The sequence below is a fragment of the Temnothorax longispinosus genome, chromosome 3, assembly GCF_030848805.1.
Source record: "Temnothorax longispinosus isolate EJ_2023e chromosome 3, Tlon_JGU_v1, whole genome shotgun sequence".
NCBI lineage: Eukaryota > Metazoa > Arthropoda > Insecta > Hymenoptera > Formicidae > Temnothorax > Temnothorax longispinosus.
This window is the reverse complement of record NC_092360.1, coordinates 5,612,583-5,640,582: the sequence shown is the minus strand read 5'-3', so window position 1 is coordinate 5,640,582 and position 28,000 is coordinate 5,612,583. Positions and strand designations below refer to the sequence as shown.

Below are 28,000 nucleotides of genomic sequence, written 5' to 3'. Positions count from 1 at the left end.
ACAATCATTAAGTAATAATACAATAATTTACATACCGTAATTGTTGCAATTGTTGTGTATTGAAGGCTTGCTTGTCTCCCATGCCACTGCCTTGACGAGCTCTTAAGGCTAACAATTGAGAATATCGCGGATCTTCTTGCAACCCCTTTTCTTCCATGGAATCAATCGCCTTTTGAAGCGCATTCAAATTCTCTTGTCCTGATCCTGGTGGTCCAGTAGGTCCGGTAGGTCCAGTTTGACTCATTTGATTCACTGGAGCACCCGATCCTAATGGTGCTGTGCTACCGGGAATTTGGCCTTGATTTTGACTGCCAGGACCTATTTGAGTGGTAGGAGGTTGAACATTCGGTCCATTAGGTCCCATTTGCCCACTTGCGTTCGTATGACTAATTTGATTACTTGGACCACATGGTCCCATTTGACTATTCGGCCCACCAGGTCCCATTTGATTGCTCGGAGCATTCGGACCCATTTGAACACCTGGGCCTCCTTGCATCATCTGTCCTGGACCACTAGATGGAATTTGTCCCCCTGGTCCCATTTGACCAGCGGGACCACTGCCTGGCCCCATCTGTCCACCAGGTCCGCTTCCAGGTCCCATTTGGCCTCCGGGTCCACTACCACCATGTCCCATCTGTCCACTGCCTGGTCCCATCTGTCCAGGTACGCCTCCAGGCACCATTTGACCGCCCGGACCACTACCGACATTCATTTGTACTCCAGGACCGTTCCCTGGGCCCATTTGTCCTCCAGAGCCACCTCCAGGACCTACTGCACTCATTTGCCCTCCAGGACCGCTGCTAGAAGTCATTTGTCCACCAGGCCCGCTGGCTACACCTATTCCGGTGGGTCCATTAGGCCCTATAGAAACAGGTCCACTACTTGTTGTCATTGGTACGTTTCCTGGGCCACTTCCAGGACCCATTTGTCCAAGACTGTTGGGTCCTAATTGGCTTACGGGACCGCTTCCCGGTCCCATTTGTCCGCCTGGACCGGCAGGTCCCATTTGACTGCCTGGAGCGTTTGGTCCCATTTGGTTACCCGCCCCTGCAGGTCCCATCTGATTACCAGGTCCGCCGGGGCCCATTTGTCCGCCCGGTGCATTCATACTCATTTGTCCAGGTGGACCACCCATGCCCATCTGTGTAGGTCCATTTGGACCCATCTGCGATGGCCCATTATGACCCATTTGCCCAGGTCCATTCGGTCCAATTTGTCCTGTTGGTCCAACGGAACCCATCGGCCCACTAGGCCCCATTTGCGTTTGACTGTTCGCCATCATCTGATTTGGGCCACTCGGACCCATTTGATTCGGACCTCCTGGACCCATATTATGCACTGTGGGACCACTTGCGGGTATTTGACCGGGAGCGCCAGGACCCATATGACTTCCCGGACCACTTGCATTCATATGTGTAGAGACTGGCGGACCACTTGCATTCATATGACTTGGAATCGGCGGGCCGCTGTTCATATGACCACCTGATCCAGGAGGTCCACTAGTGTTCATGTGACCTGGTCCAGGAGGACCACTCGCGTTCATATGACCTGATCCAGGTGGTCCGCTGGCGTTCATGTGTCCTGATACTGGAGATCCTGTGTTACCCATATGTCCTGGACCGGGAGGACCACCAGCAGTTATGTGGCCTGGTCCTGGTGGACCGCTTGCGTTCATATGACTTGGAGGTCCACCCATATGCCCGGGGCCAGGTCCACCAGGCACCATTTGAGAATTTTGAGGACCTCCGGTACCCATCTGAGATCCTGGAACAGGCCCGCTAGTTGGACCCATTTGCCCTGGGCCACCCTGACCCATATGAGGTCCACCAGGAGGACCTCCACCTTGCACCATATGAGACGGAGCCATTTGTCCGGGACCTCCTGGACCCATTTGGCCGGGTACTCCGGGACCCATTTGTCCCGGGCCTCCTGGTCCCATCTGTCCAGGCCCTCCAGGGCCCATTTGGCCAGGTCCTCCGGGACCCATTTGTCCTGGGCCTCCCGGTCCCATCTGTCCGGGTCCGTTAGAACCCATCTGATTGGGACCACTTTGCATCATGTGAGATCCACTTTGTGGTCCATTCGGACCCATTTGTCCGGGTACCATTGGTCCTCCGGGACCTTGGGAGGTAGGTACCTGTCCGACTGGGCCGCCTTGATTCTGTAAAATACAAAATCTCACATAAATTATGTGATACTTACAATTTATAATCAACAATACTTTCGGAAACTAAATGTAAATTTTAAATAATTTATTTAATACAATTTTCTCTTTAATGCGATATATTGTTTTACTTATATACAGTATATTGCTTACACTTATAAGTATATGTGGTGGCAAAATATTTCTAAGAAAATAAAAAAAATGAAAGAGCTAAATATAGATTGCGTGTGATAGTAGTAATACTCCCAATGTTTGCAAAATTTACAAAGATAAGGCTTACACAAAGCAAGTTTTTACCCGCAAAAATTGACGTTGCATTGTTCATCATGCGCGTTGTATGCCGCGATAATTAACATATTCGCAATATAGTCAGCATTTCAATCAACGGTGCTAATGGCGGTCAATGCGCTGATAAGAGTCGCAAGTGGACGCGACAAGGTCAAGTATAAGAGAAATGCAAGTAGTCATTTAAGACCTGACATGTTCATACGTGGCGCACGTAAATAAAGATATATCTATATATTTAAACTACTTATATTGACCCATACAAATTAAACTCCCACGCTTCGCTCACGTCACCGAAAAATCTCACATGTATATACAGATATATAAACACTATAATATGTATGCTATTAGATCTTTATAAGTGTCACATACATTAGCTGTCCGTTATACGTCCACCGTTATCAGAAATTGTGTACTTTACGTATTAATTTTTTCAAAACTAAACGATCAAAGGTCTTGTATTTTTGTAAGAATATTCTTACAAGTCTCTTTTATCGTCTTCTTGTTTTTCATTAAAACCGTAAAAATAGTTTGATTGCTACAATTAGCAATAATTAATAACTCATCAACTATTGCAAAAATTGCAAAATGATAAATGACTTTTCGACTCAGTTTGCTCTGCTCTATCTGGGTACGAGCAAAGTACCAAACATTCAGGGACATATATGTATTATTTAAAACAACACATATCGTTCATAAAAGATCAATAAAAAAGTTTGTAATAATTTATAAAAACTATTAATATGTTATACATTTGAAAAGTAATAAACCAGAATTCAGATCCAGTAGAATTAATAAATAGAAATTCTTTTATGGTTCAATTATGTCTATTATTATTTTCTGTATTTGTGTATGATTGGAAAGATTATCGATCGCCAGGCACGAAGTATTCTTTTTAACGTAACTTTGCTGATTAAAATCAAGAGACACGATAGTGTTTCGTGCCAAGTACACGCGCAGTGCAAAACCGCCCCGTACATCGTTATTCATTATTTACAAGATGCATGCGATAAAACATTATCAGATACCAGGCAATTTCTGTACGTACATCCCACAAGTTGTCAGACAAATTGTAATTAATGAATTATCTATTTGGAAAACACTCGATATCATTACCTCATCTACTATTTATGCAGAATGTAAAGATAAAAGACACATGTAACAAAAGACAAGATTATTTTCAGGTGATTTGTGATGCTTTCCAAGTATTTAAACATATTGAAATAAAAAGCGATTGGAATTTAGTGACGCAGTATGAAAAAGTCAAAGCTATTTTAATAGACAATTTAGACAATTTAGGAAAAATTTCCTATACATAAATAATCAAATTTTTATGTTTAAATTGAGTAAGTTAATACATGTGTGTATATATATGTATATGTATGTAGATATATATAAGGCATAATTAAACAAGAAATTAATACTCAATATCTTTTTATTCAGTACACAATTCTTTTTCATTATATAATATTTACCAAAATTATTGGCAATAAAATAGCATCCTATTCCAATTTTCTACCAAAACTTTTACACACGCACTTACATAGATTGTCGATTTAATTGATGGAACGAACTTCATACATTCTTTCTAGTAAATTTGCATCGATTGCATTAGCTGTGAATAAAAAACTTGAGATTGAAATAGTTTACAATCTCGTTTTAAAGTACTTACTTATTATTCACAACCAGAAGAGATCATGGAACGTGTCTCAATGAAAAATCGATTCAGAGCTCAAGCATAAAAAATGAAATATTATTTTGCTCTTCCGTTAACCATTTCCGCTCTTTCTTTCCTTCTGTTTATGCAGATTTTTGCGATAAAAATAAAAATGTCTATACTTTTAGAATTTTTTAGAATATGATTGTTCAGATATCTAACTTAACTGATAATGTCTACATTTCTAGAATAATTTAGATTATTTACTGTTTAGAATAATTTAGAATATTAACTTTAGAATATTAACTATTAGATTTTAGAATGTAACTATTATATGTGTGAAACGAAGTGTACAATATCGTCGACCACGAGGCATTGAAAATCGCCATTATGACGCGATAAGTACAATGTAAAACAAATCAGGGTACTGAACAAGTAAAAGTCATGCATGGGATAGATAACGCTAATTGTAAGAGTGCACGCGAGACTAGCTCATAAGAGCATACTTTGCAGTTTGAGAGTAGCAACGGACCTGACCAAGCCTAATACTATGTTGTAAGTGCATTAGGAAATAACATGCGTGTACTGAATAGTAAGTATTATTTATATTTTATTCCAATTTTCCGATGCTCAGATCAATCTGACATTCAGATTGATAAACAGCATTGTACACACATACGTGCATTATCTGATGATAAGTAATTACGTAATCAATACGTTGTAGCCATATGTGATTCGAATAGAAACGTTTAATGTAATCGTATTAATTAAATAAATAAGACTTCCGTCTAAAATTAATAAGTTATAACTGTATAAAAATAATGTTACTTACTACGTAATATTAAAAATATAATATTAATACGCATAATTGCGTGAGGTATTACGATTTGTATAAAAAAAGTCAGTATGTACACGAATAAATACAGGGAGTAAAAAAATAATATCAGGCATGTTATCTCTCTTTTCATTACACATTATCTAACAAACGTCAAAGTTTCCAAAACAAACTTTTTATATAGACCCTCAGCTGATAGCAATGAGAAAAATGCGCGGGTTTTCTCAAATTTGAGATTTATTTACCCGCATTACTTGCGTCAGATATCACTAATTGCAGAGATAAGAGCAGTTAACCATCGCATCCTCATTTATAGCGATTAGTCGACGGTGAATCGATCAGTCGTACCGGCACGATTCTCGACAACGGCTATCATCATGTCGAGTGATCTGGACATTGCGAAGTGCTTCGAGTTCGCGAAAGAACTCACGTTGCGAGCTGGTAAGGTGAGTCACAGCTGATGTATAAAGATAAGCGGAAAGATTGCACAATTCTGGAGATAAAATTGAATGACGAAGTTGCAGCTGTGGGTATATATTTATAATATATTTTTCATAGGTTCAAGATCAATTTAAGATTAATTCAAGATTTTTAGACGTTGCGTTACAGATGTGCCGTGTAAGAATTATTTTAAATTAATTCAGATTTAGATTAAGGTTTAAACTAAAAACCTTACATTTAAAATAAAAACTTTAATCTAAATCTGAATTAATCCAAAATAATTCTTACACGGCACATCTGTAACGCAACATCTAAAAATCTTGAATTAATCTTAAATTATTCTTGAACTTATGTAAAATATATTATTGATGATATATCTTTCAAAATCCTTAAAGCAGAATAAATTTAATATCTTATATAAATCTCCTAAAAATGATTTTAAAAAATCAATGCACAAGTTAAAGTCTCACTCTTCCTAAATTCTTAGCAAGATATAATTTATATTAATAATTAATAATCATAACCTTTTTAAATATAACTTTTCTTCCTTTTTTTGTATGATATATATTTGTTTATGTAATTATGTATTCATTTATTTCATATTATTTATGTGCATAGACTCTCAAGTGTAGTTTCGAGGACGAAAAAATTGTATATAACAAAGGATATATGGATTTCGTAACAGAGCATGATCACAAAATTGAGAAAATACTTATTGATGGCCTATCCAAAGAGTTTCCTGATCATAAGTGAGTTGTAATCGCATAAAAACGGACTACCTGGAAATCAGTAGATAACCAGACTTCAATTTAACTTAATAATTAATCCTATGATATTAAATAATCCTAAGATCATATTATATTCTATTAACCCTCCGTAGTCACACCTATTTTTTCAAACAAAAAAGTCACTCTGGGTCATTTTGACCCGAGACGAACTTTGACCGTTCGCCATTTGACCATTTATCCACCGATCGTGTTGAAAAAATTCTCGAATGCACTTGCGATATTGCTAAATTGATTGCTATAAAAAAAGAAGGACCTCAGGAATTTTTAATGTATAAAAAAAATTCGCGAAAAATTTGTTTAAAAAAAAATTTTTTTTTAACTACAGCTAGAGGGCGTCATGCCCGCCAATTTTCAAGTTACGCGGAAGATATTTACGAGCAAAGTTGAGGCTCGGGTCAAATTGACCCGGTGTGACTACGGAGGGTTAATATAAAAGTGCCTTTTCATGGGCATCAGTTGAAGCTCGAAATCAAGTTCGGGTAAGTTAGATTAGTATATAATGACGCCGATATTCTGACGCGCAATGAAAAATTTTTGGAACTCGCGTCGAGATGTCAGTTGACGCTAGAAGTTGGGAAATCTGAACTTCTTCAGCGTCGACGCAGAAACAACATGACGTCAAAAATCGTCTTGATGCGCGTCAACTGACGCCCATGAAATCGCACCTTAAGGAGGTTCAGTGGCTACAAAAAAATGCAGTCAGTTTCATAAAATTTTAATATGTTGTTCTGGAATGCAAAATAGAATTAGGTGAATTTTTAGGGAATTTTTCACCTTCCCGTTTTAAAAAAAATCTACTCCAAAAATTTAAAAAGTACAATTTTTCGAAATTTTTTTCAAAACGGGACGGTGAAAAATTCCCCAAAAATTTACATAATTCTATTTTGCATTCCAGAACATATTAAAATTTCATGAAACTGGCTGCATTTTTAACATAGGTTCTTATGGAAAATGACATATTGCATACCTTCAGAATGAAATAAGTGCAAAAAAAAAATGCAAATGATAAAAAAAATATGCACATATAACTAGATAATTTACAAATAAATGAACAAAAGAAAGGAAAAGGTTACCGCACATTTCGTAAAATATTTAATTATATTAAAGCATAAATTGCTTGATTTTTCGACTGGTAGACTGCCACGGTCGTGAACGACGTGAACAGCAGCACGCATTATACACGCGGCGACCCATCAGAGCAATCCTCTTCTCTCCCACTACTTCAAACGCTATAGTGCGCTGTTGCCAGAACCCCCGCGTCCCACTATTCCCCCCGATGAAGCCATCGAACCTCCTTAAGGATGTTCAAATATCTTACGTTTCAGGATTATCGCGGAAGAAACAATTGGGACGGGGGAAATGCCAGGACTGACTAATGCACCGACATGGTTCATCGATCCAATCGACGGAACCCACAATTTCATTCATTTGTTTCCTCATTTCTGTATATCCGTAGGTTTGACGGTTCGCAAAGAGCTCGCCTTAGGTATCATCTACAATCCATCAAATTCGGAGTTGTACACTGCGATAAAAGGCAAAGGCGCGTTCTTGAATGGAAAGCCAATTCACACTTCTAAAGTCACTGGTAATGCATGTTCAGTAGCAGAAGCGACATTATCAATCTTACATTTTTGAAGATGCCGATTTTCAAACGTGAGAGATTTTCAGAAATTCAAGAAATGCTACATTTTCCACTTTATAAATCATCATTTCTATATAATTTGCACGAGCTTTGCAATCCATCATAATTGATTTCCGTCTTGTATCTTCCCGCTTTGCAAAATTAGTGCTAAATGCATATTCCAGTCAATAACAACTTATTTTTAACAGCAAGATTATAGATCTGGATTACCTACATATTAATCACACAGTTGATTCAACGGGGGGAAGAACCGTAAAAACTCCGTGACGAATGGGAAAAAAAAGCTGTAGCTAAATGCGCTTGTAAAAAGTGTTGTTCTCATTGCTTCAATTTTTTGCAGAACTGAAAGAAGCATTGGTCATGCTTGAGCCGTTCGTTTGGAAACTAGAATTAAAAAACAGTATACAGATACCCAGGATGAACGCCTTGGTTGAAGCGACGCACATGTAAGTGAAACGTAATTCTAGATCTAGCTAATCGTGCATTATAATTAAGTATCGAATCTGTTATCTGTTATCGTACCTGTTATCTGTTATCTGTTAACCTATTATTTTGGAAAGATCCTGTTTATGCGTTTCCTATTGATTCAGAACCAGATGTATCGGATCAGCCGCACTCACTCTGGCGTACATAGCGCGGGGTGTAGCGGATTGCTTCTATTTAGATACTCAACTTAGACCCTGGGATGTGGCGGCAGGAACGCTGATTTTACGCGAAGCGGGTGGAACTATTATAGATACGAAGGGTACGGTAACACGAACGACAGATTAATAACCAAATATCACTATAGCTAAATTTTACGACTTTCCTTCCACCGATCACGAACATATGAAAATTTCTGAAAAATTTATCTCTGAAATACCTACTCATACTTAATTTACTACAAAGATTACAACTAAATAATATTAACAAAATTGGCTCAAACTATAAAATAATTATAAATAAATATACCATATGTATTAAAATACTTTCATTATGATGAACAAGAGAACAATTACACTTCAAATAATCACTGTATATAATCAGAAATTTCAGATTGAATTATCAGAATCAGAAGCAGAATAAAAATCAAAATCAAAACAGCGATTTCTTATTGCAGAATAATATATAATTTTAAACAAAAGGAAAATAAGCGCAAAAATCGATGCTGTCCAGTTATTGAAAGATTAATTATGACCATCTTTACAGGTGGTGTTTACGATATTATGAAGCCGAATACTATCGCAGCGTCAAACAAAACTCTAGCACGAAAAATATCTAAATTAGTCATCGACACTGATTTAAAAACGCAAAGGAAAAGACTCCAGAGAACCTCAGACGCAAAGCAATGACTCATGCTAATTGATTTAAGAGCTGAGTGTAAAACAGCAGGAGGTGTGTCCCAGCAACTTGTATTTATCACGTAATACGAGGAAACTACCTATAAAAATCAGTTTAGAAAAGTTTCCGTTAAAAAGTCCCATTGACGCATTTACAGTCGTTATACGAAGTCAATCCCATTGCGTTAACCAGTGTGCCATCACAATGTTGTGAAATGAAAAGCTTCCTTTCGATCGATTTCCCCGTCGTGGTTTATAAATAAAACAAAATTATTGTAAAGCGCAATTTACTGTCAAATTCATTACGAACCTTTAACATCCATCGTATTAACGCACCGCGAAGATATATTGATAATATAACAATATAAATTTTACAACAATAAAATTCGTCCCTAGAACCGTATTTTACATCAAAACAACGTTCCGGTATATTATCGATATAATTTTTCGTTAAGGATTACGCAGCTTAAGATTAAAATTTTACACCGTACAAATTTTAGAAATTTACGGTATTTGGTGAGTGTAATAAAGGCTAGGTTTACACCCTGAATTTAGGCCGCGGCCTATACCTCAAATTCGACCTAAATTATTTAGGCCGCCTGCTGTAAACATTTGATAGGCGGCCGAAACTAGCTTCAGGTCAGACTTTAGGTTGAATTTGAGGTATAGGCCGCGGCCTAAATGTCCCGGTGTACCCGTGCCCAATGTCGGTATCATCAGTACTTACAACGTACTGATATGATATAAAATGTGATATTAGATTTATAAAATGACTGCTTTAATTTGTTTTGTCACACAATGTCATAACGGGTGTGTAAATCAAATTATTTATTCAGAAACTAGAAAGAGAACGTAAATCATAGGCGGCACACATCATACATAAATGACTATGCGTGTTATACAAGATTACTAAATTTTTTTGCGAAAAAAATTATAACAGACATAACATATCTACAGGTATAATTTGCGCTTTATTACTACCAAAATTTACATTTTATTTATTCTTCGTTTTAGTAAATTTTTTTTCAATAGTTTTCTACTTTCAGTAGTTTTATACTTGATAAAATTTCTGACCGTTTAAGTAAATTAATAATAAATTTACATATCTTATTATGTAAATTTTGCGCGTTAATTGCCTCGATCTATCGCTGTCATCGCAACTGAGAAAATCACGCACGCACAATAACTATCTTACTATCTAAAATATTTCCTGGGCTGCGAAAGATTATGTGTTATTAAAAACTTGTAATTTTTTAAATCGTTTAGAGAGTGGCTCTAAACATCGCGTGGGAAATAAACCAACGAGATAGCGTTGATTATTCTGTCCTCTTTGTAAAACAATCGCGTCGTCGGTAGACATTCACATTATCATGGTGAGTGACAGGTGCGTGCAATTAAGTACATCTCAGACCAAGATATAAAACCAAGGTCTATTTTAGAATGGCATTATTGTTATCTCATAAAGTAAACAAGACGGTATAGTATCGGGCAGATATCGTATCTCATTATACAGCAATTACATCTCGTTTTATTAGCTCGTCACTGCGAAAAGCAACGTGCATGAAATGTTGAAACTGTAACGGATTTAGGACATTGTAATACCTATCATATGCAAACAAATAGGCATAGGTAGTCGAGTTTATTTTACTTCATATTATCATGCTCTCTTGTTGACGAGTTGTAATTAGAGATTTATAATCCCCGCGAAGGGCGTCGAGCGAAAACTCTCGAGAGGAAAACCCACAGACAGAATAAGCCAACAGAATGCGCCGATTGTCATTCTTGGATTATAACTGCGACAGGCGCAACCGATCCGAGTGAAAAAGTACGAGGTGCAGAAACAAGCAACACAGTACTCGTTCGCGCCTTTCCTGACGAGGTCGAAACAGACGCACGTTCGTTCCGCGCGTTCACCAAGTTGTACGGAAATGGCACGATACGCCGAGAACGTGTACTACGAAACTGCCATTAAACTGACGCGTGAAGCTGCCCAGGTGAGCATTCATCTCGCAATCTCATCTCTGGTCAGAGTGAAGACTCCACGTGGTCACTATCGAACGAAGCGTCGCTAAGCAAACTAAAAATGTGTATTAAGCGTAACGCTATTGAGATCGCTTGACAGTCGATGTGACATTAGAAAAACATTGCTTCATACATGGTTACATATTTGAAGATAACGCGACCAGGAAGATTGTAACATTATTATGATGTCAGATACAAAATCTCCTAGATAATTTCCTAAAACATGTTTGGAGCCGAATATATTTTACATATCATAAAGAGGCGTGTCCACATTTTAAGCTTTTTAGGAATTTTACGCTGTTTGTCACTCTAATCTTTCGTCATTGCGTAAAATTATAATAAAATTTCTATAAAGTTAATTACTAATAATTCCCTGTGTCATATGTGATTCATAACTACGTAGTCATATGAATAAAATAATTAAATAAGGATTACTTGTAAAATAATACAACTAATCCCCCCTGACGTTGGTTTTCGTGAATTTTCACAAAATTTTTATTCGCTCTACAATCAGCAGAGTTGATCTATTAAAAATAATCTATGTCCACATAATTTTATCAAAATCAATGAATATAAAATATTATTCAACCAACAATTATTTATTATTTCAAAAATTAAATTTAAAAAAGATAAAGATCCCAATGATGCTTACGATTAGCGATAAATAAAGAACTTGTTAAATGTTATGGTGTTTGTACGATAAATGATCCTACGCTGCGCCATAAGCAATTTTTCCGTACTTGAAACAACAGGAAGAATATGCAATGCAATGTAAAGTATCCAATGCAATGCAATGCAATCCAATCTATTTGATATCGTTCCTCGAACGTATTTAGCATCGAGATATCCACCAACGGTATCCATTTCGAGGAGTATCCTATCCTCGAGATACTCTAGACTTTCTCTGATTAACAATATACAATTATTGGCCCATTTGAAAATGCGGCTGCTACGAAAGCGACGAAAGCGTAGATTATTTCCTCCTTTCACGCAGCGGTAACGCACCCTTTCTTGTCCTTTCCTCTAATGTATAAACTTCAGTATAATGTATTCCTCGCTATATATATTCCTCGCTGCGTTAAAACATCAGGTGATTTATAATTTGAAACATTTGAATATATACAGGGGAGATGACAAAAAAAAGATTTTAACGAGAACAATCTTTTGACATGTGTAGTACCTATATTAAAGCAACACAAACGTGAAGGGAACACGCAAGAAACTTCTGTAAAGTTAAAATGGAATTCCGTTGTGCAATTTGTGAAATGCCACGAATCAAGTTCGTCTCTAGTATAAATTGTACGCGTTTAAAATGTTGAAAACGCGTTTAGCTCACAAATATAATAATCGTCTTGCTCATTTCACCCTTTCATCTTTCATTTATGCAATATTTGACAATCTTTCAACGATTTGATGTAATCTGTCTTAAATACGAAGTATTATTTAAGATTCTCCGGGATTCCATCAACAGTCTCAAACACATCGATGAAAAATTGGGCGATTGGGATCTCGTCACCGAGTACGACCGTAAAATAGAGAATGTTATCATCGGCGAACTCAAACGCGCATTTCCAAATCACAGGTAAATGAACATTACTCAAACGGCGCGTGTCGTCTGACAAAAAGCAAATAATGCACGGCAAAATTAACGCAACTGTACGGTCAGGATTATCTAGAATAATTTAGATTATTTACTGTTTAAAATAATTTAGAATTAGTTTAGAATATTAACTATTATCTCTCTAAATTTTTTGGAGTGAAATCCAATTCAAAGTAAATTCCAGTTCACTCCAATAGAGTGAATATTCGCTCCAATAGAGTGAATTTATTCATTCTAAGGTAAAAAAGTGAAGAGTTTTACTCTTATTTTTAAAGTAAAGTCATTACTCCAAACTTCACTTCAAGTTGAAGTGAAATCGCCTTCCCGCTTCTCGCTTTCCGCATGTTCAGTTGTTACGATGGGTGCGTTTAGGAGACACGCCGTTGTTAAGTGAGCGCTCAGTGATTCTTTAATACGATTGATACTTATACTTTTGATTATTCTCCGAATCTAAGTGTAAAAACCGACAATAATCGTAATAAAGAATCATTCAGCGCTCACTCAACGGTTGTATCTCCTGAACGCACCCATCGTAACCTAAAAGTGAACACGCGCCTATCACGCGGATGTGTCTTCTAAATGCAGTCAATAGGACATCATAGTGAATAAACAATAGTGAAGCCCTGTGAAGCTCTCGCCGTTATTCGTATTGCAACTCGTCGGCTCGCGTAAAGATACACGGCGATCTCGCGCTGCGCGTGACTTGGCGCGAGACACTACCGTGTCTCTTGATTTGTTGAGTTGTTTCAAAAACAGGCTGCTATTGGAAGTGTACTTTTCACGCGCTCTTAATATAAAGATATACTTAATAAATACTTAATAAATATACTATAAAGTAACTCGAGAGCGTCGAATTATTCAGTGAAACATGTCACTCTTTTCAGATTTAAAGAATCACTCCAAGTAAAGAATGAATAACTCACTTTTTCGAAAAGTGAAATTTTACTCCAATTAGACTGGCAGTATTTTTATTATTCCTAGGAGTGAAATCTCACTCTTTTGGAGTGAGATTCCACTCCCAAAAAATTTAGAGAATAGATTTTAGAATATAACTATTATATGTGTGAAACAAAGTGTACAATATCGTCGACCACGAGGCATTGAAAATCGCTATTATGACGCGATAAGTACAATGTAAAACAAATCAGGGTACTGAACAAGTAAAAGTCATGCATAGGATTAATAACGCTAATTGTAAGAGTGCACGCGAGACTAGCTCATAAGAGAACATACTTTGCAGTTTGAGAGTAGCAGCGGACCTGACCAAACCTAATACTATGTTGTAAGTGCATTAGGAAATAACATGCGTGTACTGAATAGTAAGTATTATTTATATTTTATACCGATTTTCCGATCAGATCAATCAGACATTCAGATTGATAAACAGCATTGTACACACATCATGATTATCTGATGATAAGTAATTACGTAATCAATACGTTGTAGCCATATGTGATTCGAATAGAAACGTTTAATGTAATCGTATTAATTAAATAAGACTAAATAAATAAGACCGTCTAAAATTAATAAGTTATAACTGTATAAAAATAATGTTACTTACTACGTAATATTAAAAATGTAATATTAATACGCATAATTGCGTAAGGTATTACGATTTGTATAAAAAAAGTCAATATGTGTACGAATAAATACAGGGAGTAAAAAAAATAATATCGGGCATGTTATCTTTCTTTTTATTACACATTATCTAACAAACGTCAAAGTTCTCAAGACAAACTTTTATGGACCCTCAGCTGATAGCAATGAGAAAAATGCGCGTGTGTTTTCTCAAATGTTGAGATTTATTTACCCGCATTACTTGCGTCAGATATCACTAATTGCAGAGATAAGGGCAGTTAACCACCAATCCTCATTTATAGCGGTTAGTCGACGGTGAATCGATCAGTCGTACCGGCACGATTCTCAACGACGACGGCTATCATCATGTCGAGTGATCTGGACATTGCGAAGTGCTTCGAGTTCGCGAAAGAACTCACGTTGCAAGCTGGTAAGGTGAGTCACAGCTGATGTATAAAGATAAGCGGAAAGATTGCACAATTCTGGAGATAAAATTGAATGACGAAGTTGCAGCTGTGGGTATATATTTATAATATATTTTTCATAAGTTCAGGAATAATTTAAGATTAATTCAAGATTTTTAGATGTTGCGTTACAAATGTGCCGTGTAAGAATTATTTTAAATTAATTCAGATTTAGATTAAGGTTTAAACTAAAAACTTTACATTTAAACTAAAAACTTTAATCTAAATCTGAATTAATCCAAAATAATTCTTACACGGTACATCTATAACGCAACATCTAAAAATCTTGAATTAATCTTAAATTATTCCTGAACCTATGTAAAATATATTATTGATGGTAATATGATATTACTAATATCTTTCAAAATCCTTAAAGCAGAATAAATTTAATATCTTATATAAATCTCCTAAAAATGATTTTAAAAAATCAATGCACAAGTTAAAGTTTCACTCTTCCTAAATTTTTAGCAAGATATATATTTATATTAATCAGTAATAATCATAACCTTTTTAAATATAACTTTTCTTCCTTTTTTTGTATGATATATATATGTAATTATGTATTTATTTATTTCATATTATTTATGTGCATAGAGACTCAAGTGTAGTTTCGGAGACGAAAAAGTTGGATATGACAAAACATATATGCATTTCGTAACAGAGCATGATCAAAAAATTGAGAAAATACTTATTGATGGCCTATCCAGGGAGTTTCCTGATCATAAGTGAGTTGTAATCGTATAAAAACGGACTACCTGGAAATCAGTAGATAACCAGACTTCAATTTAACTTAATAATTAATCCTATGATATTAAATAATCCTAAGATCACATTATATTCTACTAATATAAGGATGTTCAAATATCTTACATTTCAGGATTATCGCGGAAGAAACAACTGGGACGGGGGAAATGCCAGAATTGACTGATGCACCGACATGGTTCATCGATCCAATCGACGGAACCCTCAATTTCCTTCATTTGTTTCCTCATTTCTGTATATCCGTAGGTTTGACGGTTCGCAAAGAGCTCGCCCTAGGTATCATCTACAATCCATCAAATTCGGAGTTGTATACTGCGATAAAAGGCAAAGGCGCGTTCTTGAATGGAAAGCCGATTCACACTTCTAAAGTCACTGGTAATGCATGTTCAGTAGCAGAAGTGACATTATCAATCTTATATTTTTGAAGATGCCGATTTTCAAACGTGAGAGATTTCTATACAATATGCACGAGCTTTGCAATCCATCATAATTGATTTCCGTCTTGTATCTTCCCGCTTTGCAAAATTAGTGCCAAATGCATATTCCAGTCAATAACAATTTATTTTTAACAGCAAGATTATAGATCTGGATTACCTACATATTAATCACACAGTTGATTCATTCGGGGGGAAGAACCGTAAAATCTCCGTGACGAATGGGAAAAAAGAACTGTATCTGAATGCGCTTGTAAGAAGTGTTGTTCTCATTGCTTCAATTTTTTTGCAGAACTGAAAGATGCATTGATCATGCTTGAGCCGTTGGTTTGGAAAGTAGAAAAAGTAAAAGACAACAATTATCAGGGACACAAAATGGACGCCTTGGTTGAAGCGACGCACATGTAAGTGAAACGTTATTCTAGATCTAGCTATAATCGTGCATTATAATTAAGTATCAAATCTGTTATCTGTTATCGTATCTGTTATCTGTTAACCTATTATTTTGGAAAGATCCTTTTTATGCGTTTCCTGTTGATTCAGAACCAGATGTATCGGATCAGCCGCACTTACTCTGGCGTACATAGCGCATGGTGTAGCGGATTGCTTCTATTTAGATACTCATCTTAAAGCCTGGGATGTGGCGGCAGGAACGCTGATTTTACGCGAAGCGGGTGGAACTGTTATAGATTCGAAGGGTACGGTAACACGAACGACAGATTAATAACCAAATATCACTATATAGCTATAAATTTTACGAATTTCCTTCCACCGATCACAAACATATAAAAATTTTCTGAAAAATTTATCTCTGAAATACTCATACTTAATTTACTACAAAGATTACAACTAATTAATATTAACAAAATTGGCTCAAACTATAAAATAATTATAAATAAATATATCCATATGTATTAAAATACTTTCATTATGATGAACAAGAGGACAATTACACTTCAAATAATCACTGTATACAATCAGAAATTTCAGATTGAATTATCAGAATCAGAAGCAGAATAAAAATCAGAATCGAAACAGCGATTTCTTGCAGAATAATATATGATTTTAAACAAAAGGAAAATAAACGCAAGAATCGATGCTGTCCAGTTATTGAAAGATTAATTATGACCATCTTTACAGGTGGTGTTTACGATATTATGAAGCCGAATACTATCGCAGCGTCAAACGAAACTCTAGCACGAAAGATATCTAAATTAATCGCCGACACTGATTTAAAAACGCAAAGAAAAAGACTCTAGAGAACCTGACGCAAAGCAATGACTCATGCTAATTGATTTAAGAGCTGAGTGTAAAACAGCAGGAGGTGTGTCCCAGCAACTTGTATTTATCACGTAATACAAGGAAATTACCTATAAAAATCAGTTTAGAAAAGTTTCCGTTAAAAAGTCCCATTGACGCATTTACAGTCGTTATACGAAGTCAATCCAATTGCGTTAACCAGTGTGCCATCACAATGTTGTGAAATGAAAATTAGCATAATCAGTATTCCTTTCGATCGATTTCCCCGTCGTTGTTTATAAATAAAACAAAATTATTGCAAAGCGCAATTTACTGTCAAATTCATTACGAACCTTTGACATCCATTGTATTAACGCACCGCGAAGATATATTGATAATATAACAATATAAATTTTACAACAATAAAATTTGTTCCCTAGAACCGTATTTTACATCAAAACAACGTTCCGGTATATTATCGATATAATTTTTCGTTACAGATTACGCAGCTTAAGATTAAAATTTTACACGTTACAATTTTACAAATTTATGATATTTGGTGAGTGTGATAATGTCGGTATTATCAGTACTTACAACGTACTGATATGATATGAAATGTGATATTAGATTTATAAAATGACTGCTTTAATTTGTTTTGTCACACAATGTTATAACAGGTGTGTAAATCAAATTATTTATTCAGAAACTAGAAGAGGAAATGTAAATCATAGGCGGCACACATCATAAATGATTATGCGTGTTATTCAAGATTACTTTTTTTTTTGCGAAAAAATTTATAACAGACATAACACATCTACAGATATAATTTGCGCTTTATTACTACCAAAATTTACATTTTATTTATTCTTCATTTTAGTAAAACTTTTTTTAAATAGTTTTCTACTTTCAATAGTTTTATACTTGATAAGATTTCTGACCGGTTAAGTAAATTAATAATATTTTAATTATCGCTTTTTAAATTAATTAATCAATTTATTTAAGTGTTGAATTAATTTGGTAAGATTTTGCATATTGTGCCGATATTAAGAAATAAGATAATAAAATTAATTATTGATTTTCAAAAAAAAATCTCTAATAATTCTTTTATTGTGTAAAATAAATATTCATAGCTGCTGTCCACGTGTTAACGTGCATTAACGGGTATTTTTGATATATTATATTTTTGATGCATAATATGTATGTATGTATGTATACATTTGTATTGTATGGTTACTCTTTCGAACGCATTATTCAGTCCTCGTGCTTTTTTGATTATAGCAATATATAGATAAACAAAAAATTGTTATGATGTATAATTTGTATGATCCATATATCAAGAAAAAATTGTCGAAAAAAAGCAATAACTCCAGAATAAACACTGATCAAGTCTTGATTTTAATTTCTGGTAAAAAATAAATACGTCTCAATATTTTAACCAGAACGTAAGATATTTGCAAAAGTGTGTTGTAATACATGGAAAAAAATGAAGTTGCTTCAATTAAACATCGACGTCACGGGCTGCCACGAGCATATGTATATAGTTAATTCAATTGGATATTATTGTACCAAATATTTAAATTATTAAAACAATTATCTGATGTTTTTTGTTCATTAATATTGATGTTGCATCAATAAATTTTATCTCAATAATAACGCTGATGCTGTTGATACAAAAAATAATGATGTTGATACATCATTTTTTTTCCCGTGTATAGATATAATCGGAGATTAGGACGATCATCAAAGGATATTAAGTACTTGCGCAACACAAATGTGTAAGTTACAACAAGCAGAGAATCTTATAAACGATAGATGTAGGAAATGATAGAAATCAAGAATCAGAAGATATTGCAAGATAATAATCAAGATTGTAGAGAAATGATTCCCGATAATATCAGCGTATAGAAAATATTTATACGTAATCAACAATTATATGTTAATAAGGCATGTAAAAAAAACTATCATAATTATAGATCAAGTCTCGAAAGATTCTCCTTCCGAACACACGCAATATAGTCTTTACATTTTCGAGAAATACACGAATATTATGAATAAGCTATATAATATATGTTCCGAGACATTTTCAACTATGAATTTAATTTGAGTTTTAAAAAACGACACACGGACACATGTAAAGCCTGCAATACGATAAAAGTGAATTTAAACAACAAAGATCTGCCGAACGAAGAATTAAAGAGTAAAATTTGGAAATATGCAAGAAGAACACGACGACTTGAGGAAAAAAATTCACGCAGAGTTCAAACGCGTTCAAAATAACAATTAACATCAAAAGTAGCCTAAACGATGATAAAAATAATGGAGTGTTAATAAAGAAACGTTTATCAGAGCGAGTAAAAGTAAGTCATTTACAGCGCGGGCAAAAACGAGTCGAGTTTTCGATGCTGGCAAAAATGACTCTAATTTTCTTCGCGGGCAGAAACAACTCAAGTTTTCTTAGCGGGCAAAAACGAGTCGGTTTTTCTGTGCGAGCAAAAATGACTTATGTATTTGAGTCGTTTTTGCTCGGAGCTATTCTATGATTCGTTTTTGCCCGGAACCTCAAGCAATTCGTTTTTGCGCGGAAACATTTCTAACTCACTTTTGCTCGGACCTTGCAAATAGGTCATTTTTACTCAGCCTGTCATATGTGCTTATAAGATAAAGAGGATATATTTAAAGACAAATATAAATTTAAGTAAGCTGTTGTCTTGGAAATTATTATGAATATTTTACGAATTAAATAACGCAATCAGAGAAAAAGTATACACTAAATTGTATATTAACTTTATATTAAAATTTGTATTTGACCGCTAAACCACTCGAGGACGCGAAATTTGCAACACCTGCACTTTCCGTCGAGGAAATTAACGCGCAAAATTTACATATCTTATTATGTAAATTTTGCGCGTTAATTGCCTCGATCTATCGCTGTCTGTCATCGCACCTGAGAGAATGACGCACGCACAATAGCTACCTTACTATCTAAAATATCTCCTGGGCTACGAAAGATTATGTGTTATTAAAAACTTTTAATTTTTTAGATCGTTTAGAGAGTGGCTCTAAACATCGCGTGGGAAATAAACCAATGAGATAGCGTTGATCATTCTGTCCTCTTTGTAAAACAATCGCGTCGTCGGTAGACATTCACATTATCATGGTGTGTGACAGGTGCGTGCAATTAAGTACATCTCAGACAGGATATAAAATCAAGGTCTATTTTAGAATGGCATTATTGTTATCTCATAAAGTAGACAAGACGGTATAGTCTCGGGCAGATATCGTATCTCATTATACAGCAATTACATCTCGTTTTATTAGCTCATCACTGCGAAAAGCAACGTGAAATGTTGAAACTGTAGCGGATTTAAAACATTGTAATACCTATCATATGCAAACAAATAGGCATAAGTAGTCGAGTTTATTTTACTTCATATTATCATGCTCTCTTGTTGACGAGTTGTAATTAGAGATTTATAATCCCCGCGAAGGGCGTCGAGCGAAAACTCTCGAGAGGAAAACCCGCAGATAGAATAAGCCGGCAGAATGCGCCGATCGTCATTCTTGGATTGTAACTGCGACAGGCGCAACCGATCCGAGTGAAAAAGCACGAGGTGCAGAAACAAGCAACACAGTACTCGCTCGCGCCTTTTCCTGACGAGGTCGAAACGGACGCACGTTCGTTCCGCGCGTTCACCAAGTTGTACGGAAATGGCACGATACGCCGAGGACGTGTACTACGAAACTGCCATTAAACTGACGCGTGAAGCTGCCCAGGTGAGCATACATCTCGCAATCTCATCTCTGGTCAGAGTGAAGACTCCACGTGGTCACTATCGAACGAAGCGTCGCTAAGCAAACTAAATATGCGTATTAAGCGTAACGCTATTGAGATCGCTTGTCAGTCGATGTGACATTAGGAAAACATTGCTTCATACATGGTTACATATTTGAAGATAACGCGACCAGAAAGATTGTAACATTATTATGATGTCAGATATAAAATCTCCTAGATAATTTTCTAGAACATTTTTGGAACTGAGTATATTTTACATATCATAAAGAGGCGTATCCACATTTTAAGCTTTTTAGGAATTTTACGCTGTTTGTCACTCTAATCTTTCGTCATTGCGTAATATTATAATAAAATTTCTATAAAGTTAATTACTAATAATTCCCTGTGTCATATGTGATTCATAACTATGTAGTCATATGAATAAAATAATTAAATAATGATTACTTGTAAAATAATATAACTAATCCTCCCTGACGTTGGTTTTCGTAAATTTTCACAAATTTTTATTCGCTCTACAATCAGCAGAGTTGATTTATTAAAAATAATCTATGTCCACATAATTTTATCAAAATCAATGAATATCAAATATTATTCAACCAACAATTATTTATTATTTCGAAAATTAAATTTAAAAAAAATAAAGATCCCAATAATGCTTACGATAAATAAAGAACTTGTTAAATGTTATGGTGTTTGTAGCGATAAATAATCCTACGCTGCGCCATAAGCAATTTTTCCGTACTTGAAACAACAGGAAGCATATGCAATGCAATGTATAGTATCCAATGCAATGCAATCCAATCCAATCTAGTTGATATCGTCCCTCGAACGTATCTAGCATCGAGATATCCACCAACGGTATCCATTTCGAGAAGTATCCTATCCTCGAGATACTCTAGATTTTCTCTAATTAATAATATACAATTATTGGCCCATTTGAAAATGCGGCTGCTACGAAAGCGACGAAAGCGTAGATTATTTCCTCTTTTCACGCAGCGGTAACGCACCCTTTCTTGTCCTTTCCTCTAATGTATAAACTTCAGTATAATGTATTCCTCGCTATATGTATTCCTCGCTGCGTTAAAACGTCAGGTGATTTATAATTTGAAACATTTGAATATATACAGGGAAGATGACAAAGAAAAGATTTTAACGAGAACAATCTTTTGACATGTGAAGCAACACAAACGTGAAGAAAACACGCAAGAAACTTCTGTAAAGTTAAAACGGAATTCCGTCGTGCAATTTGTGAAATGCCACGAATCAAGTTCGTCTCTAGTATAAATTGTACGCGTTTAAAATGTTGAAAACGCGTTTAGCTCACAAATATAATAATCGTCTTGCTCATTTCACCCTTTCATCTTTCATTTATGCAATATTCGACAATCTTTCAACGATTTGATGTAATCTGTCTTAAATACGAAGTATTATTTAAGATTCTCCGGGATTCCATCAACAGTCTCAAACACATCGATGAGAAATTGGGCGATTGGGATCTCGTCACCGAGTACGACCGTAAAATAGAGAATGTTATCATCGACGAACTCAAACGCGCATTTCCAAATCACAGGTAAATGGACATTTCTCAAACGGCGCGTGTCGTCTGACAAAAAGCAAATAATGCACGGCAAAATTAACGCAACTGTACGATCATATAATACGCGTCAGGATTATCGCGGAGGAGTCGACCGGCAAGGACCTACCGGAATTAACGAACACTCCTACGTGGATCATAGATCCCATTGATGGCACCACCAACTTCATCCATGGATTCCCGCACACGTGCGTGGTTATCGGTTTGGCCGTGAAAAAAGAAATGGTTCTTGGTATCGTGTATAATCCGATTCTCGAGCAGCTATTTACAGCGAGGAAAGGACGAGGCGCGTTTTTGAACGGGAAACCGATCCACGTGTCTAAAGTACAAGGTAACGTAATTAGTCTCTGCAATATTTCATGAGATACGCGAATGTAAGCAAAAATGACAAGAATGTGGAGGATGATATATGATACCGCGCTTCCTGCGCAGTAGCAAAGCATTTACTCTAGCCGGTCCCTCATGTCTGAACATCTCGGAACGAAAGACGGATTTAATGGTTTTATATTAATATTGTGAATGTAGGATAATCAATGTCCTGCTGCTAGAAAATACAAAAAAGATACATTGTATTTGTATCGCATCTCAAGCTATTTGCCTCTCTTTACCCTCAAGCTATAGAATGACAGGTATTATAGATCGACACTTGTTAATAGCCGCATTGCAACATGCTAAGTACATGGTGCGGTAATGATCCAGAGAAATCACTGCTACACTTCAGAAACGTGTCGCAAGGATAAAGTTAGAAAGCGTCATTGTATGTATGAATGTTAATTGCCCTAATTCCGCGAATGTTAATATACACACGCCGAGACTTTGCAGAGTTATCGAAAGCTTTGGTCTGCATGGAATCCGGTTTCATGAAGGTAGAGGATTTACGAGAGAAGACGATGGAGAGGATCCTAGCTGTCGTTAAAGCGGCTCAGGGGTAAGTCTCAGCTTGTGACAACCAGGCCACTTTACCAACTTGTTCCGTTTTCTCGCACTATTTATTTCACCTTGAAGCATTCGCACTCTCGGCGTGGCGGCATTAACGTTGTGTTACATCGCGCTCGGGATCGTGGAGGCCTATCACATCGAAGGTCCCGGCATTTCGACGTGGGACATAGCCGCGGCGTCGTTGATTATTTCGGAAGCGGGAGGCGTCGTCGTAGACCGCATAACAGGTTGTGTTATTATAGCCTATATGCTTGTTATACCTTGCCGCCGTGTCATTTAAACTGAGGGTCACAACGGTAGAGAAAGTAATATAAGTCGTAAGATGTATCAGTTGCATTTTAGGAAAAGATCTCACTCACGATTTTCATAAATCTTATAAAAAACACCTGTGCGTACAAAATTTACTTGTGCTTATTTTTATTTGTACGACTGTGCCATTCCAACCGTGGATTCAATTATCGCCTGTTTCGCTCCAACACGGCTACCACACATCCTTCGTTTTTTTTTTATTTCAGGCAAACCAATCGACATTATGAAGCCACGTGCAGTAGCCGCGTGCAACGACAGGATCGCTCGCGATGTCGTTAAACTCATCCGTGAAGCTGATCAACGGGTGGAAATGAGGGCAAAATAACGCCGACAATTTTAAAAAATATATGTATTGACAATCTCTGTTATGATTGAACTGCTCGCAATACTTGTAGATCTCAAGTTATATCATGAATCAGAAGAAAGTAATAGACCTTTCGAAGGGGTATTATCAGTTAGACAAGTAGAAATGTATTATCTGATTTGCGTGTAAACGGTAATAAATCCATCTCAACTGATAAATAAAATGATTGATCTCCTCGGTCGTATTTTTACAAACTGTCTACATATCTCTTCTCGGAGCTATATATATAATAATCAATTTAAAAAAAAAAAGACAAATACATAGTACCGATGTAAATATGAAATATTTCATAATTATGTTCGCAATTAGAGGCGCACGAAAGAGACGATTTTACGATCTGTTTTTTCCTCCACTAATAAAATCTGACCACTTAATGACCACCGAAGTCCTCTGGGTGGGAAATTTAAAGCGTTCCCCGCAGGGAAAATCCATGTCCCAGGATGTGTCATCTAATTATAGAATCTACTGACGAATGCGGAAAGGACAAAAATAGCGCGATTTTTACGGAAAGTCAAGCGAAATCATGATTAGGATGTAGACCTCAGATTCGCTTCGGCGCTCGTGCGTAATCAACTTACGACAATGTACAGGTTTGCGCTCTGACGTCATATCGCGAACGGCATAAAACTTTCGCGATCAGATAAGTTTCGGCCGTTCCTACCTACGACGTTCATTCGCGCATCCGACCTGGCACGTTGACAGAGCCTCGCGGTACATCAGTCAGTCGGCGCCCTGATACCGAGTCGACGAGTATTTGCAAAACCGAGTTGTGCAAGTGTTTATAAACTCCCCGATCGTTCTCTGTTCAATCGTACCAGAAAAGCAGGAACAATTGGTAAAGATGTGCGAGTTAAATAATTTGGACGAATACTACAGAATCGCTGAAGAGTTGGTTTTGTATGCAGGAAAGGTGCGTTATTATTCAAAAGAAATATGATAAGCGAAAGCTCATATTGCGAGATAGCGCGATAGCTAGATATTCATAAGATAGCTGCCAAGTCACGAGATATTAAGATTGACTTGATTCAATCTAATTAATATTTGTTTAGTAAACATTTCAATGCAAATAAGATAACTGAATTATTAAATATCAATTATCTGTGTTTGAGAATTTCAGTATGCTATATAGATGTAACTTTTATCAGTTGTACATTTTTTGATTATATGGAATTAACTACTATTATATATATGCAATTCTACAAATTTGCCATATATATGTATATAATAATAGTACAAATGTGAATTTGAGATTGAGACTAAATTATAAAATTTATTCATATTAATCAAATTATTTAGTAAATTATTATTTAAGTTTACGTTCAAAGCACATACAGATTGTCAAATCATTTTCCGATTAATTTTCGTGATTTCACGATTTTATATTTTTCTTTTTCATGCATTAGAATATAGAAATTTAATATCATTATATAAACATAAAACCTATCAAGAACTCTTTTAATAGATTCATTGATCCAATTCGGGATTTTTTGTTAACAAAAATATTGGATATATTAATTTCCGAGTTATAATTAGAAAAGAAAAACTTACCCAAAAATAACAAAACTATATTTTTTAGCTAATTTTTTCAATAGACTTTAATAGACTCTTAATTTGGAGCATAATTATAAAGATATGCGATACAAAAAATTGGAAAGTGGCAACAAATTATATTTTCACTAAAGAAAAATAAATTCCAAATTGATCATATCTCTCATTAAAAAGACTCTCGATAGTCAAATATTCATACATGGTTCACTTTTCCCGATAAAAAAGCGATATTGAATAATACAAGAATTTACACGAAATGTATTGAAAGAGGATTTCATCTTTTACAGATAATAGAAGATGGTATCAGTTGTAGAAAAAATGTCAAAAGTAAGGGAATTGACTGGGATCTTGTCACGGAATACGACCGCAAGATAGAAGATAAATTAATAAAACAATTGTCCATACAGTTTCCATCGCACAAGTAAGTTAGTGCAGTGATTAATAGACAGTTAACTGTTAACTGCCAATGACAAGTTAGTAACAAGGTGGCTGTAACAAGATTCAATCTTTCAGATTTATCGGGGAAGAAACAGCAGCGAAGGAAGGCTGCCTACCGCAACTGACCAATGATCCTACGTGGATAATAGACCCGATAGACGGTACCACCAACTTTGTACACCGGTTTCCGCACACGTGCATCTCTTTAGCGTTATTAGTAAACAAAAAAGCGGAAATCGGAATAATATACAATCCCCTTATGAGGCAATTCTTCTCGGCGAGAAGACACTGCGGTGCCTTCCTTAATGGAAAGCCCATAAAAACCTCTCACACGAAAGGTAAGCCATTCTATACACTTAAAATGTTTTCGTATTAGAAGCATGCATACAATAGTATGTTTCAAGCAACGTGTAATAGCACAGAAACATATGAATATAATTTTCACATATTACTACATTACTACATTATGGCCTTGCTGAAAATGAGTGTAAGAAATACATTCGTTTTACGGTCCAGTGGAAGGTTGTCTAATATCCATTAAAACCGCAGACTAAGCTATATGTACAATACATCAGTTAATGTTGCGTCCTTCATAAAGTAATCACTTTCAAACGTCAAATAGCTATAATATGTCTGTTTGCTCTGTCCACCCAAATAATTAGTTTTAATATGTAAGATACTTGGAACGTAATATGTAATATGTCTATTCTTTCCAGACATATCTCAATCATTAGTGGCCATGGAACCGTGGCTCGCAAAAGATCCTCAGCATTTGACCAGCGTGTACAGCAGAATGCACGCTTTAATACAAGGCACTCATGGGTAATGTATTTTTGAAAGACATTTTAATCGTGTGTTAATGTGCGTATATATTCCAAGCCAATTCCGAGATACTTAACAAAAACTTGCATTCATCATTGGCACATGTAGTGTACATTGCACTATAATAATGCATATAGGTATGTGTATAAATCAGCTCAAAGACTATTAATAACAAATTGTTTCTCTTTCAGAATAAGATCGCTAGGAACAGCAGCGCTCACATTGTGTTACGTAGCAATGGGAGCTGTGGAGGCATATCATATTGAAGGTATAGATGCTTGGGATGTTGCAGCAGGAAAACTAATAATCGAAGAAGCAGGTGGAGTTGTGATAGACACCACTGGTAAATATTACTCTTTTGTAATTTTTGCAATCCCATTTTGTAATCCCATATTTATCACGAATTTAGTTTGCTGATTATTTCGATTTTAAAACTTACTAAATTTTATTTTATCATATTTAAAAAAAATCTCTATTAAATACCGAAAATTTACAATTTACAGGAGGAGAACTGGATTTAATGACTCCGAGGGTTATAGCGGCATGCAATCAGCAAATTGCACAACAACTTGTGGATCTTATTAAGAAAGCTGATTCCGAGATACTTAACAAAAACTTGCATTAATTACTGGCATATGAGTGTACATTGCATATCATGTTATAACAACGCATATATACATGCTATATGCAAACTTAAAAACACAGTATTATACTAAATGTGGTTTAAAGCTGTATTAAATTTACGAGATTTAGAAGATTATATCTCAGAACTGATATATTATGTACTTCCTTCTTGCACTGATAGTTACTGTACATTTCAATAGTTATATTAGAATTAAAATAAATAATAAATGTTCTTAATACTGATAATAAATAAATATCAAATTTATATCACATTGACTTTCAACAAACACACACGCAAACACACACACACACATTAATTCCAATCAATCAATACCATAA

At 35.6% G+C, this 28,000-nt stretch overlaps 6 protein-coding genes across 11 annotated transcripts in view; 5 read left to right on the top strand and 1 right to left on the bottom strand.

The window, feature by feature from the left end:
• The window catches only part of Brm (ATP-dependent helicase brm), a 37,384-nt gene that overhangs the window by 7,968 nt on the left and 1,416 nt on the right, over positions 1-28,000 (bottom strand). For all 4 annotated transcript variants that reach the window (XM_071773562.1, XM_071773566.1, XM_071773565.1 and 1 more), the window contains one exon: positions 36-2,161. In XM_071773562.1, coding sequence (XP_071629663.1) covers positions 36-2,161 — 2,126 coding nt within the window. The remainder of the gene's footprint in view (positions 1-35; positions 2,162-28,000) is intronic.
• LOC139810204 (inositol monophosphatase 2-like) lies at positions 3,965-9,417 on the top strand. Of its 3 annotated transcripts, XM_071773580.1 has the most exons (7): positions 3,965-4,698; positions 5,258-5,387; positions 6,001-6,131; positions 7,496-7,755; positions 8,153-8,258; positions 8,403-8,557; positions 9,001-9,417. In XM_071773580.1, the coding sequence occupies exons 2-7, from the start codon at positions 5,319-5,321 to the stop codon at positions 9,141-9,143; spliced, it is 864 nt and encodes a 287-aa protein (XP_071629681.1). In that variant the 5' UTR covers positions 3,965-4,698; positions 5,258-5,318; the 3' UTR covers positions 9,144-9,417. The 3 variants fall into 3 exon arrangements, with proteins under 3 accessions (XP_071629681.1, XP_071629682.1, XP_071629683.1); XM_071773581.1 differs by lacking the exon at positions 3,965-4,698 and having other exon boundaries at positions 5,174-5,387; XM_071773582.1 differs by lacking the exon at positions 3,965-4,698 and having other exon boundaries at positions 5,261-5,382.
• Positions 10,948-14,766, top strand: LOC139810211 (inositol monophosphatase 2-like). The gene is made up of 4 exons (XM_071773590.1): positions 10,948-11,125; positions 12,602-12,735; positions 13,994-14,035; positions 14,634-14,766. Exons 1-4 carry the CDS (start codon positions 11,060-11,062, stop codon positions 14,638-14,640), a joined length of 249 nt encoding a protein of 82 aa, XP_071629691.1. The 5' UTR covers positions 10,948-11,059; the 3' UTR covers positions 14,641-14,766.
• LOC139810205 (inositol monophosphatase 2-like) lies at positions 12,756-17,559 on the top strand. Its single transcript, XM_071773583.1, has 6 exons — positions 12,756-14,766; positions 15,390-15,520; positions 15,673-15,932; positions 16,284-16,395; positions 16,535-16,689; positions 17,132-17,559. The coding sequence occupies exons 1-6, from the start codon at positions 14,698-14,700 to the stop codon at positions 17,248-17,250; spliced, it is 846 nt and encodes a 281-aa protein (XP_071629684.1). The 5' UTR covers positions 12,756-14,697; the 3' UTR covers positions 17,251-17,559.
• LOC139810208 (uncharacterized) lies at positions 20,759-24,409 on the top strand. The gene is made up of 6 exons (XM_071773585.1): positions 20,759-21,004; positions 22,460-22,593; positions 22,692-22,948; positions 23,440-23,545; positions 23,623-23,783; positions 24,072-24,409. Exons 1-6 carry the CDS (start codon positions 20,939-20,941, stop codon positions 24,188-24,190), a joined length of 843 nt encoding a protein of 280 aa, XP_071629686.1. The 5' UTR covers positions 20,759-20,938; the 3' UTR covers positions 24,191-24,409.
• LOC139810207 (inositol monophosphatase 1) lies at positions 24,492-27,926 on the top strand. The gene is made up of 6 exons (XM_071773584.1): positions 24,492-25,139; positions 26,065-26,198; positions 26,291-26,553; positions 26,932-27,037; positions 27,229-27,380; positions 27,541-27,926. The coding sequence occupies exons 1-6, from the start codon at positions 25,071-25,073 to the stop codon at positions 27,660-27,662; spliced, it is 846 nt and encodes a 281-aa protein (XP_071629685.1). The 5' UTR covers positions 24,492-25,070; the 3' UTR covers positions 27,663-27,926.

Coding starts and splice junctions, on each gene's coding strand:
- LOC139810207 (XM_071773584.1), top strand. CDS start 25,071: ATGTGCGAGTTAAATAATTTGGACGAATACTACAGAATCGCTGAAGAG. Junction 27,038..27,228: donor TTAATACAAGGCACTCATGG/GTAATGTATTTT, acceptor TTTCTCTTTCAG/AATAAGATCGCTAGGAACAG. Junction 27,381..27,540: donor AGTTGTGATAGACACCACTG/GTAAATATTACT, acceptor TACAATTTACAG/GAGGAGAACTGGATTTAATG.
- LOC139810204 (XM_071773580.1), top strand. CDS start 5,319: ATGTCGAGTGATCTGGACATTGCGAAGTGCTTCGAGTTCGCGAAAGAA. Junction 5,388..6,000: donor TCACGTTGCGAGCTGGTAAG/GTGAGTCACAGC, acceptor TTATGTGCATAG/ACTCTCAAGTGTAGTTTCGA. Junction 8,558..9,000: donor AACTATTATAGATACGAAGG/GTACGGTAACAC, acceptor CCATCTTTACAG/GTGGTGTTTACGATATTATG.
- LOC139810208 (XM_071773585.1), top strand. CDS start 20,939: ATGGCACGATACGCCGAGGACGTGTACTACGAAACTGCCATTAAACTG. Junction 22,949..23,439: donor CCACGTGTCTAAAGTACAAG/GTAACGTAATTA, acceptor GAGACTTTGCAG/AGTTATCGAAAGCTTTGGTC. Junction 23,784..24,071: donor CGTCGTAGACCGCATAACAG/GTTGTGTTATTA, acceptor TTTTTATTTCAG/GCAAACCAATCGACATTATG.
- LOC139810211 (XM_071773590.1), top strand. CDS start 11,060: ATGGCACGATACGCCGAGAACGTGTACTACGAAACTGCCATTAAACTG. Junction 11,126..12,601: donor TGACGCGTGAAGCTGCCCAG/GTGAGCATTCAT, acceptor GTATTATTTAAG/ATTCTCCGGGATTCCATCAA. Junction 12,736..13,993: donor CGCGCATTTCCAAATCACAG/GTAAATGAACAT, acceptor CATACTTTGCAG/TTTGAGAGTAGCAGCGGACC.
- LOC139810205 (XM_071773583.1), top strand. CDS start 14,698: ATGTCGAGTGATCTGGACATTGCGAAGTGCTTCGAGTTCGCGAAAGAA. Junction 15,933..16,283: donor TCACACTTCTAAAGTCACTG/GTAATGCATGTT, acceptor ATTTTTTTGCAG/AACTGAAAGATGCATTGATC. Junction 16,690..17,131: donor AACTGTTATAGATTCGAAGG/GTACGGTAACAC, acceptor CCATCTTTACAG/GTGGTGTTTACGATATTATG.